The sequence below is a fragment of the Ptychodera flava genome, chromosome 13, assembly GCF_041260155.1.
Source record: "Ptychodera flava strain L36383 chromosome 13, AS_Pfla_20210202, whole genome shotgun sequence".
NCBI lineage: Eukaryota > Metazoa > Hemichordata > Enteropneusta > Ptychoderidae > Ptychodera > Ptychodera flava.
The window spans coordinates 26,190,574-26,203,492 of NC_091940.1; the positions used below are offsets into that span (position 1 = coordinate 26,190,574).

Here is a 12,919-nt window from a genome sequence, read left to right on the forward strand (position 1 = left end):
GCTTTTGTGGTCGGAAGAAACTGGGATCGCGATGTAAACGTTCATTACAGTGAGAATGACACTAAAAGAATATCTAAGTTTCGTAGATTATTACTCTGTCTCATTTGACGACATATTCGTAAATATTCGTAAACATGCACACCTCGAATTTTAATTTAATTATTTTTTCTCCTAGCTGAAATACAGTGTTATGACATTATGTTTTCAAGACGGCATCTGTCAAATGACGATTCGACAATATTTTGTTCCGCGATTTCATATTTGATACCAAGTATAATTTACGTTTCAGGGTAATAGTTCAGGAACGGCACGTAACATGAGCTCTCGGCTGGTAAACAATGCCGTGCCTACACTACATCTACAGAACAGGACGGGCGTGCTAGCAGAAAATGTGGTGGATGAAATAGGTACAAAGAATGGTGTCATACCGGTATGTATACGATGATTTCTATGCTGATTATCAGAAAGAAATGAAAAAATGCCTCTAACAAATTCATATTATGAACAGTTTCGCTATGAAAGAACCATTATATATTTTATAGTTACCCCATCACTGTATATTAAGTGGCCTCAGCAGACGACAATTCCTATCGAATTTGTATAACCACAAAGAAAGTGAAAAACTATTCCCGATTGTCAATTTGAACAATAGACTAGTCTGCAGAGATGATACGCAAATATGAAATGTTTTAACTTATAATTCTATAGCTTTTGAAATGGTCACATCGGCGACACATTATTACATCTGCGATCACGTAAGACACATAGCATATGATTTTAATTTTCAGTACGCAGAACTTTAGTCACTTCTTTTTGTTCTTCCAGGGTGAAGTTGTAAGAAACGAACATGCCTTCCGGGAACGCACTAACATTCCTTGGTCGTCTTCGTCCATCCAAGAAAAGCCAGTACCACAGTTACATACTCAGATTTATGTCGATGCCACCGAGGTATGTCGTAAAATATAATTAAATCAGCTTGTTTATTATGTCTTTGTTGAATATCCTGGCGTAGTATATAATATCATATCATATCATATCATATCACATCATACATCACTTCGCTCCATGTAACATCATCACATACCTCATATCGTATCATACTATATCATTTTTGTGTTTTGTTTATTTCACGCAGAAATATCTGCCAAAGGAGTACAAACAAGTTGGTACGCAAACAGATTTCAGTCTCTGTACGTGTAATTGCAATGTCGCACGGGGCATCCAAAATCCTTACCGGCTTGACATTCAACAAGAGCATTCATACACAAAGAATCCACCAATTTCAACGACAGAACGTCCATCAACTTCAAGAAAAAGACAGTCTCTGCAATCAGAAACAGTTACTTCAAATGTGTCTGTGTCAGAGCATACCAACCATAAGCTTACTAACGTAACAGATACAAATGATGAACCTTCATCCGATCGCAACATCAACACACAGTCTATCATTGAAATTGAACCGGTCGAAGTCGCGCTCTGTCATTCTCATGATCATCAAAACGTGCCTCTCATGGAAATAATGACAGTGGGCCAACAATAGTTAGCAGTGACGTCTCTATGTCAATCATAGACACTCTATTTCAACGATGACAAGCGTGCATGACGACTCCTACCACATTGACGAGAGTGAACTCGGTTCAGAAAGTGAAACGGAGAATAAACCCGACGAAGAAATAGATCATTGCCGAGAAACGAAATACCTCGTATTCGACAGCAGTTTAAAGAAGTTGTTTTCAAGATGTTTAGAATGCGGAGTGGCGGTCATAGATGTCTCAACAACTACCCGTGGGTCCTTGCTAACAGCAAAAATGACGTGTTCAAATATGCATGATGTTGTCTGGCACTCGCAACCACTTCTAAATCGTATGGCACTGGGTAACCTACTCCTGTCAGCAGCCATTCTCTTCAGTGGTAATACCTTCCAAAGTTTTTCAGACTGCTTCTCGTTTCTTAAACTGCAGTGTTTCCAGAAAACAACCTACATGACTATCCAGGACAAGTACCTAATTCCTGTCATCAATAATGCATGGTCAGCAGAATCACAACGTGTCAAGCAAAGCTTGCGTCAGAAGGAAGAAGTCCGCTTGTCTGGAGATGGTCGATGCGACTCTCCAGGTTATAGTGCCAAATACAGTCTATACACATTCATGGATCAGAGCACAGAGAAGGTAGTCGACATGTCATTAACCCAAGTAACAGAAGTCGCCAATTCAAATGCAATGGAAAAGGCGGGTTTCATCAAAACACTCGACCGCATCATCGATGACAACATCCCGGTGTCCACGGTTGCTACAGATCGTCATGTTCAGATTGGAGCAACTATGAAAAAGAGGTACCCGACAATCTCCCATCAGTATGATGTGTGGCACCTGTCAAAGTCAATCAAGAAGAAACTGGCAGAATTCGGCAAGAAGAAGAAGTATAGTTCTCTTCTCCCGTGGATACAATCTGTATCAAATCACCTCTGGTGGAGCGCAGCAACATGCGAGGGCAACCAACAAAGTCTGAGGGAAAGGTGGACTTCAATTGTTCACCACGTTGTCAACGTACACAGCTGGAGTGGCAACCAATCCTTCCACGAATGTAACCATCCAGAAATACCCGACACAAGCAATATCGACTGGCTCGAGATCGGCTCGCCTGCACACGAAGCGTTGAAAGAAGTCGTCTTTGACAAAAGGTTGTTGGATGCCATTGGGCGCCTCAATCAATTTTGTCACACAGGCAGTTTGGAAGTGTTTCATTCTCTGCTGACGAAGTATACTCCAAAGAGGCAACATTTCTCATATAAAGGTGAAGCTCATTTTATTATAAACGATACCCTTTCATTTAAGTTGGTATTTCCCCCTGAATGATGTTAATGTTGTCATCTATAAACTCACAAACGTAACATAAATACCCCTGATTGGGGGAGTGTTGCTTTCGGTATAAGGAAAAAACACGATAATGGTGATGAAAAAGATGGAAATGACAGTAACAGCAACAAAAAGACGACAACGATAGTAGTAGTAGTAGTAGTAGTAGTAGTAGTAGTAGTAGTAGTTTTGCAGTGAATTTCTGTTTGATTGTCTCTGTCATAGGAATGGTTGCCCGTTCTCAGCTTGCAGCACTGGATCATAACGTTCACTGTGACAGAAATTATGCCATCGTAAAGACCGGAGAGAGGCAGGGTCGTCTACAGTATAAGATCGTCTTCCCAAAGAGCAGAAATTCTTGGGTAGCCAAGCCAGTGAAGGAGAAGAAGACTTACCCATATGTGGACGACCTAATGTCATCTTTAGTGGAACAAAGAAAGTGGTGACCAGGGTGATGGAGTAATGGTACCGGAATTGCCAGCTAATATTGCACCAGTACCGAGGCCAAGCTGGAAGGAAGTTATCCGCTCGCACACGACAAGATTTTCTCTGTAATGCTAATGTACAGCACCAGTTATAAAATCATTAAAATCATTTCCCGATATTCATCTAGTTATGTACATTATTCATATCGCGTGATTCTTAGCATCATATTCCCATCGCATCGCATATCTCTCGCGGGCACATCACGTAACAATCCACTGTCTTTTACACACAATTACTCAGTTTCACTGAAAATGTTTTGTCCTCCAGCGTTAATTGTTACTTTATCCAATAGCAAACTCATGAAATCTAAAGTATTTGTCTTTTTTGAAATGAAAACACTCCACGTTTTACGTGTACATATATACCTTTCTTTATAATTTCAAAAAAAGGACACATTACATTTTACGTTCGAAATACTGTCTTCCACAAACATACAGGCAAGCAAGTGTCCGACACAAGAAAAACGACACATTTTCCTCGCCTATCTCTTATATCTTTCATTTCCCTCTATCTATAACGTGAAAATGTAATATAGTTCACGTGCTTTCCAATATTGTCATTGAATATCGTGCCATGTAGTACGTCAGTTGTACTTTTTTGTTCAGTCAATTAGCAAGTTGTAGAGAGACAGTGGCCGATATGATGTAGAAGCAGGCGGGAGGGGACAATGGGTAGGCTTATGTACCGGTATATGAACACTAGTTGTTTGGAAGTTGCGGTTTTTACTTTAGAAATTTTGTTTTGTGAAGCGCCCATGGCACAGAAATAATACAAGACAATACTTCGTGGTTATCACTTTATTATTCACAAGCTAAAAGTATTAGCAAACACAGGGAAGTATTCATGGATACCATAGACAGTAGAGTGGGCATGTGTATACTGGAAAGTCACACGCACCTGTAGCATATCCGAAATAAAGTGTTCGTAACAAGGATGAGAATCATGTGTGAACTGTCGATCAATAAGGGGTGCAAATATATTCTATTGACAAAAAAGAAATGACGTTACAGCGTTGCTCGGATCGATGTGAAGTTGCTAGGCCAGAAATGGTTGCTCACAGTCCTTGAAACCGACATAGATTCCTGATGGTTCCGGATATTTTCTTCTTATATGTTGTACAACACATGAAGGCACGACTCTCCTGTTCCCCTTTCCAAGTCTTCCATATGACCAGTATATGAATTGTGTGTAGGCCGCCCAACGATATGTCCTGTTGAAATGAAAACAAAGGTTTATTGCACACCGTCATAATGGCAATTACACTATTAGCAACTAACTATCACCTCAAATTTGGACAAATGTCAGTTATATTGTCCCGAGGATCGTTTAAAAGAGGACAGGAAGTGAAGACGGCCAAACTTTATTCTTCGTAATAATTTCCACACTAAGTGCACCCAGAAAATAACACTTCTTGTACATTCCCGTCAAACAACACTGAAACCTTTGAATCAGAGTTTATCAACTAGATAAAAGAGTCTGTCAAATCTCACCTGTTGTCATGTGGGTAGACAATGTTGTCACGTCTCACATCGTGCAGCCTTATAAGGGTAATGTCTAATACATCTTGATTCAGGCAAACAGTCTGAAACGATTCGTTACTTGAAATGCAGCATTCATCTAAGAAAAAACAGAGTAAACAAAACACTGCTTATCATAAACATGTTCGTCGAATCAATGCCGTGGAAAGTGTTTATTTCCCTTCCTTCCTTTTCGTAATGACGGACAGAACAGGACAGCACGGATATTATTGAAAAACAAACTCGGAGAAATCTAGGAGAACTCAGCATAACTATGCAGCTATTTTACCTACATGGCATGACTTTATCAGTTGTCGATATTCCGTTCTCCCGTTAGTCTGCATAAGTAATTTTCACACGCGATTGAAAACATGTAAATTCTAACTCGTCCTGACTTATATCTGTAACTGTATTTTTCGTCATTTATTATTCTTCGATACGTTAATTGAACAATTTCAACAACGTCGACAAACGAGTCGCAAACTTGGCGTCCGGTTTCACAATAATAGCGGGACCGTGGAGAATTACCAATAACGTAGGAAACCCAAAACTCACAACTCATGCAATTATTGTTTTATATGTGCACGATGTATAAGTACACGATGTGGTTGGTAACGGGTAGTTTCGGCAAAAATTGTTTCGGCCGATCAATTTCCGGCCCCAAGTCATTTCAGCACCGCGACGCACGACGTCAAGGCATTCCTGGTTTCGATTTTGGTATTTTTAGGGGTTTTCCCAAACTCATTAGTAATTGGTTGACTAGTCACATTCGTAAGCCTAACCTTTGCGTTTTGACCTGTACGTTTACGTGAATTCTGATTTTTGTGTGACCAAACTTTTGCCGTGCCAACGGCTATTGCTATCGATAAATTTGTCTCACAGACTTGAACACAATGTGAATATTATCTTCTTTCAGTTTCTTACTATGTTCCCACAAAGATTAAAGTATGTGAATGTGGACACTATACTTTCTTAGTGCTTTGATTTATAAAAATTTTAATGTTTGGCTCTGGCACCGCTTGCCGAAGGTCACGTAGTCTGTGATAAATAGAGCGGTGCCGCAACGACGTTGGGCCGTAAAGTGAGAGGATAGGACGACTTGGCACCGAATCTTCTAGAACCTATGTGATTCACTAACTATCTGATTTATCTTGCCGTCCGACATTTCATATATTGGGGACGGCAAAGTCGAGATCAGAACATAGGGCTGACTCGTTTCTCAGTTAGATTTCATCTAGCTCCATGATTTCATGAGCCTTCATCAGCAGCATATATCTTTTCAACTTCTTACGACACCCAACATAGAACTATTTTTTGGCATTTTTATGAATAATATGTTGTTGTATTTATCCATGGCTATTGAATAGTACTTGTTTTATAAAGAACGCTTACCTCCAAGTCTGCTTTCGGGCAGCGATAGTTCGGCACAACAGATACACTCCTGTAAAGTCGACATAATACCGCAGTTGCCACATTTACACCAATCGGTATTTGTAAGTCTCGCGTCACTCATTTCTGAGTTGTCATCGTCTTCACTGCTACTGTCATATTTTGAACGGCTGACTTGCTTGTTTGCGTACTGGTTCAAACTGATATGGTTTGATTTCGACGGACAAGAAATCCATATCACAATCTGAGAAGTCTGAACTATCACTCCACTCCATTGTTAAACGGCCGGGAAGCTTGCGGTAGCTTCGGTTGTTAGAACTTAGCAGTAACACAAAATCTGACAGTGGACAGTTTATTATAAGTGATTCATCGTTTATGCAAGGATACTCGGTATAAACAATAGTTATGTAAATACGCACAACCCGGTTTGAGCGTGGGTGAGTGGACAATGCCGTACCCATCGGAAGATGGTCCCTTCCATATCACGTGATGCAAGCGCCAAGCTTGGCGCTTTTTTCCCATGATTCAAATTACATGGAGTTGGTGAAGCCCTAAAATGCAACTTTTTATCGGGTTTTGTAAAAAAACGAGCGAGTTATAAATGGCGAAAATAGGTTTTCCGGGGTAAGTGACCACAAAGCTAGCACATATGTAAAAATCATCCTTGGTGAACTTCCCCTTTAATTACTGTAGAAATACATAACTTAAAATTATCACAGACATACATGTACACAGACTGCTTTGGAGTTAAACATTTCAACTTTTCACTTCTCACCCTCTTCCAAGGTGTAAGAGTCCAGTGCTAAATCAAAACCATGGGATTCAAACAAATAATGCAGACGAGAAGGTTAAAATCATTTCACCTCTTAAAAGCATCATAGAAATAAAGCTGTGCAATATGATTCTTACGGTTTGTGGCTCCTTTAGCATTTTTTCTTCTTCTTGCTTGGTTTACCACTGAAGGCAGCACCCAACATCAGTTTTTCTGTGGAATATCAAAAAGTCAAGAAATTAGGGATAAAGTCGGCGTTTTGAAAACTGGGAGGGAGAGAAAGAGATAACAGTGACTCCCAGTCTTCTGTATGGACTTTTTGACCTGTTTTCATTTGGAATTCTGTTGCAATGGGTTTTAACTACAGAAATCTGGCAGTTCTAAAGTTAATTGTTACTGTCAATTTGCATATATGAGAGAAAAGTTGTGCTGGCCATGTTTCCTTATCAAACATCAGAAGCATTAGACAAGTCTGGTGGTGCACTATTATGTATGGCCTCCAAATGAAAATCTGCAAAAAATTCCATAAAGTCCTTTAATTCAGAACACACATCACATTTCTTATGAAATATTTCACAAAGGACAATCTAACCCAAATAAGCCACAAGGACACAAATTCACTGGGGCTGTGTGGTATACGTGACCTCTTACCTTTCTCTGCCATTCTCTCACTGTGCGACTGGAACCACGTCCTTTTCGGTCTGCTGAAGATTTCATCATGGTGTTCAATCATGGCCTGGGCTTTGTTGACTTTCAACTCCGACACCCGCAACTCCTTCTCCTCTTCTTCCATGACCAGGATCTTCTCGATGTCTTCCTCCATTTTTTCTACTTTGTCTCGGTATTTGCCAATGATATCTGCATGTGAGGTGAAGAGAGAGAGAGAGAGAGAGAGAGAGAGAGAGAGAGAGAGAGAGAATGTTACAGGATGATTCATTGAAAAGGATATTAAATTAAAAGTCACAAAGGATCTAGTGTCTGTGTTTGTTTGTAATTATTGAAAACCAGGTGGGAACATATTCAAGTAAAGTACTTTGCAGAGACAACATGCAATTACTGAGTAAAGTAAAGAATTCCTTGGCAGTTCAACTTCAAAACAATCAATGCTCAGTATCAAAGGTCAAATGGTGAGATTAGTTTCATTGATATGAATATCAATACCTCAAATAAAATGACAACACCATTTCCTAAGAAAATTATGCAAGGTATCAATTATATGCAATCTATTTTGAAGGTGCTTTACTGCTGAATCCAAAGTTCCAGCTAAATAAAATCATGGGATGGTGGCAGACATACAACACATGTACAACACAAAATCGACTTACGGTAGAGGGAACCTCGGGGACACATACATGTATTCTGACTCTCAAATTTATACATTACGTTTTTGGTATACCACTTGTGGGAGCTCATTTTGGAGCTGATAGAGTAATAGCTTTAACCCTGCAAGCTTATTTTTATGAATATCAATAATTTTATTCTCCTCATAGGGTTAACACAGGGATGTCGGCCATATTGGATTTCAAGTGTCTGGAAATATTGGGTCACCTTTGTCTGGTACAAAATTTTACAAGGTGACCCCTGATGTTTATTGCTTATTTCAAAATGGAATTATTTAGAGTTTCCTTATGGAAAGTTCAAGCAAAAAAGAAAGTTCAAGCAAAAAATTAAGTCTTTCAATTGCAAGGCACATACTACCTTAATCCATTACAAAAATTCATTTCAATTCAGGACATAGTGCCATAGCCACTATCCTTTGAAGAAAGTGCTTGATAAGAGGTCATCTGAACCCATGGTGGCACAGAGACAAAGGTAAGCTGGACAACTCACCAGGTGGTACAACTCTACTTTTCACAGGGTTCCTGGCTCTCTTCACAATTTCTTTCAGCATTTTTCTCTCTTTTTCTCCAACTAGAGACACAGCTCTGCAAAATACAAAACACTTGTTACTAACCATGTAAATTTGTGCTATCATTCCAACACAGAATATTTTGTCTTTGTTTTTTTAGCTCCATTTTATCATAGAGTCATTTTCAGTTCTGGCGCTCAAAGAGTTAAGGTAGCGGAATTGGCGACAGGTAAAATTTTACCCCTAAACAAGCCATTTACTTTCTTTAAGATATTTAATAACGTATAAAATTCACAGAAAGTGAGCACGTTCAGCATAAACAGTATAGAGATACTGCATGTTACAGTTCAAATAGCAATGCAGTTTGAGTAACAGCTAAGGAGTCCTTCACAACTACGCCATCATGGTGTTTTTCCTGCTGCTAATTGTCCCCTGGGCTGATTATGATTAATCTCCTAAACTACTCAATTTTCCATCAGTTTTTAAAAAATAATACATCTGAAAAACTATGAACTATATAAATACATTGTATGATACATAGCTTAGTGTCAAGCGACAGAAAAAAATGAATAATAAGTCTGAAGTTTTAAATAACTTTAAAATTTTGCATAAATTTAAAATATCATGTTCATAAATTCATACAGAAGGTGGTAAATTACATGGCTAGTGCAACAAGAGCAACTTTCTACGGTGGTTTGAATAGTTAGGTATGTAAAGAATATTTTATGTGAGTTGGAAGGAACTGCCACAATTCAAGCATCAAGATTGCTATGTTTATATCTGGTAGAATTTGTATCAAAAATAGCATTTTCCACTACCTTAAAGTAAGCTGACATAAAACCAAGGAAGAAATAATGTATTTGAGAAATACACATGCTATTCAAATTCAGATGTACAGAGCATAGCTAGGATCTGGCAAAGATGGATGAGATACAACTCTCCATATCACACTAACAGGTTTAAACAGTTTTGAGTTGATATTAAAAATGTTAGAAAGTTTAACACTGTAGGACTAACAAGAAATTTTGCTCTGTCACCTTCCACTTTTCCCAGCTCTGGCCGTCCTGCCAACCCTGTGTACATAATGCTTGATGGTGTTTGGCATCGTGAAATTTATAATCTGTAATGAACAAAGAGACAGAAATGTGAGAACAAAACAACAGAACACCAACAGTGGCAGCCATGTCATTTTCAGAATATTATGTCAGCAACGTGATTTCCTTTGTTGTTTAAACTGGAAATATCTGCAAACTGACATTACTAAGCAATAACTGTAGTCTATACACAACCATTGCTGTAAGAAGTTATATACGCCATCTTGGACCACTGTGAAAAATACACAAGGAATGATATAAATAATGTGAATCACAAAGTCCATGTTCTGTCTTTAACTGACGCGACAAAACATGTACATTTCCCACAGTTCTTTTTCTTTAGCTAGTGATAATATTGCCAAAATCCACAACATCATGAAAGACAAAGGTTGGCTGGAGAATATGTGACCTTTCCATCTACCTTTCTACCCTTGTAAAGAGGAATTACAGGTCTACCTAGATGGCAGCAAGAGAAGTAATAGCTTTCAGCAAAAGCCAATCAAAATTAGATGTTTTTCACTTTCTTGGCTTACATTTATGTATCATATAATATCAACACCCATTGGTGCTGTTAATAACACAGAAACATCATCAGGCTTTGGTAATATACGAGCCAGTTTTTGAATCACCGAGTTCTTGGATTAATGAGCTGATAAACTTACAGGCTGTTGCAATGAATACATGAAAACTACCAACAGTTGTCATGGATACTCACGGTCTTGACTCCTTCAATGTCCAGACCTCTAGCCGCTAGATCTGTGGCAAGTAAGATGTCAATTTGAGCATCTTTGAATCTCCTCAGTGCTTCTAATCTCTGAAATTGAATGCAAAATAAATCAAATTTTTTTTCTTTTTTACTAAATTAGCGTAGTTGTTTGACCACATGTACATGTAAATGGCAGTCTATTTTGAAATGGAAAGGTACATACATCTTTAACCAGGTCAGAAACATATCATTGGCACAAAGATAAAATGGCATGACATCGGATGGGGAATAAATGACTGTAGCGATAAAACCTGGTTTGAACCTCTTTTCTTGTTTTTATCTCATTGGCGTCATTGTTTATTTGTTTGTATTTTGAACAGATTGTTGTTGAAAAGGTGTGCCCTCCCGCAAGAGAAGATGACTTTGAATGTACCAGTGACGTGCACATTACACCAATACAATTGGAACTAGGCAGAAGACAAGAAGACATTGATCCGCAAGTGCGGGAGTATGCAGTCGCGGCCACTGCCCGAGAGAATACAGTATATAATCGCAAGACAAAGATTGACAGCGCCACTTCCGCATGCTGTAAGAACTGCTATCAGGTGCCAATACTGCAACAGAAGGTCGACGCCCTTCACATAGAACTCGAACAACTCAAGCGGGACCTTCAGCTTCGTTTAAGTTCAACTCAAGTCATCGACTCATCATGCAACGCTGAGGAGTCTTCTGATATACCACCAATGCCACCTATGCCTGAACTCAGCCCAAGTCGCCAAACAATCCAATCAGTCACAACTTCAGCCAATCTGGTGCAGGTTCCCCAGCTGGAGCAGAAAGTTTAGTGTCAACTGGTGCAGCAGTACCCATGCCACAAACCATATTCAAACAGCCAACCGAACTCTCCATAGCTTTTCCGCAAATCACTGGTGAAGATGACACTCCACCACGGTATTTGTCACACTGCCTGGAAAGCTCCAGCTAAATAAAGAATTTCGCAACGCGTCTAGCATTTCTCATTTACAGCCCTGAAGAACGCTATGCCAAAAATTGTTCTGGAAAGAATCACTGCAAGACCGACATCCTGAAAACAGCCTTAAGCCCGAGACGTCTCAACAAGATCCTTAATGCCGTGTTTGGCCACTATCCAGAGAATACACCACTCGGTAGGCATATGCCAGTACTTGGGAGGGCTGCACGTATGCTACAGATAAGGGCCTTAGTGATGAGATGGCAGTGTTGAATAGAGTAGGAAATTAGTAGTTTAGGAAAAGACATTTTTCAATCAGCATTAATTTTTTCGTAGTTTTTTGTTTTGTAGTTTTTTGTTTTTGTCTTGAAACAAGTTGCTTTTACTGATAACCATAGTGTATCTCTGTTGAATTCTAATTCTTTGCAATTTTTAAATTTGTGTACTGTATTTTCATTTGATGTGTGCAATGACATTTAATAAGAATAATAAATACAAGCAGACATGGAATTTTTATGTGTATTGCTTACTTTGTTACTTAATTCAGAATTAGTAGAGAGTACAGTTTCTATATATTTGGATGACCTTTTTAAAACTTAAATTGATATTCTGTCAATTTGGCCTTCATTTCGCCGGTATTACAATTAATGGCAAAGAAGACGTAATGCCATTCGCACACGAGATGACATGCTCATCAATATTGCCTCGAAGGAAAGCTGCATGAAGCCTGTCAAGGTGATTTCCACTAGAGGTAAATTTCGATTGGATTCGAACCCCCAAGATTCAAACGCTTTTTTGGCAGGTATCGCAAGCTGGTAGATAAATACAATATCTCTCTTCGACAAATGATCACTGATGGCATCGGTGACATTGGGCCTTAGTTAGTGACCACTACCTATCTGACTTATAGATTGATATATGGCGGTGCCACATGTGGGGCAGGATGCGCTTACTATTTTCGAAACACCTGACATCACTTCTTGGTCTTCTGGCCAGAGGTCCATATATCTTTCTTTTATGAATATGACTTTGTTTGTGTACCGTCTATTTACTGTCTGTTCTGTGCTGTTTGTGTCTATGTTTACAACTATTTTCTTGCGAATTCTGACCTACTGTCATTGGATTATGGATTGGTATGATTGCGATTATTCATAATGCTTCTGTCACCAGAAAGAAGATTAAACCTCGTTTGCCAAGTCATTTTTATCAGATTCATTTAGTAGTAGTATTATCACCAGAGTTATTTTTGAAATTACTACAATCGACAAAAATGTGTCACTT

The 12,919-nt window shown here is 38.9% G+C and overlaps 4 protein-coding genes across 4 annotated transcripts in view; 3 read left to right on the plus strand and 1 right to left on the minus strand.

Moving 5' to 3' along the window:
• Window positions 1-12,919, plus strand: part of LOC139148009 (uncharacterized) — a 497,920-nt gene that overhangs the window by 47,541 nt on the left and 437,460 nt on the right. The gene's annotated exons all lie outside the window — the stretch shown is intronic.
• The window catches only part of LOC139147984 (probable ATP-dependent RNA helicase DDX27), a 36,085-nt gene that overhangs the window by 2,627 nt on the left and 20,539 nt on the right, over window positions 1-12,919 (minus strand). The window contains 5 exon segments of the mRNA XM_070719240.1: window positions 7,157-7,232; window positions 7,671-7,877; window positions 8,850-8,944; window positions 9,906-9,988; window positions 10,678-10,776. Of these exon segments, the coding sequence (XP_070575341.1) occupies window positions 7,171-7,232; window positions 7,671-7,877; window positions 8,850-8,944; window positions 9,906-9,988; window positions 10,678-10,776 (546 nt within the window). The 3' untranslated portion in view covers window positions 7,157-7,170.
• LOC139146931 (uncharacterized) lies at window positions 314-1,540 on the plus strand. The gene is made up of 3 exons (XM_070717793.1): window positions 314-430; window positions 826-948; window positions 1,136-1,540. The coding sequence occupies exons 1-3, from the start codon at window positions 317-319 to the stop codon at window positions 1,538-1,540; spliced, it is 642 nt and encodes a 213-aa protein (XP_070573894.1). The 5' UTR covers window positions 314-316.
• Window positions 1,587-3,301, plus strand: LOC139146932 (uncharacterized). The gene is made up of 2 exons (XM_070717794.1): window positions 1,587-2,793; window positions 3,081-3,301. The coding sequence occupies exons 1-2, from the start codon at window positions 1,587-1,589 to the stop codon at window positions 3,299-3,301; spliced, it is 1,428 nt and encodes a 475-aa protein (XP_070573895.1).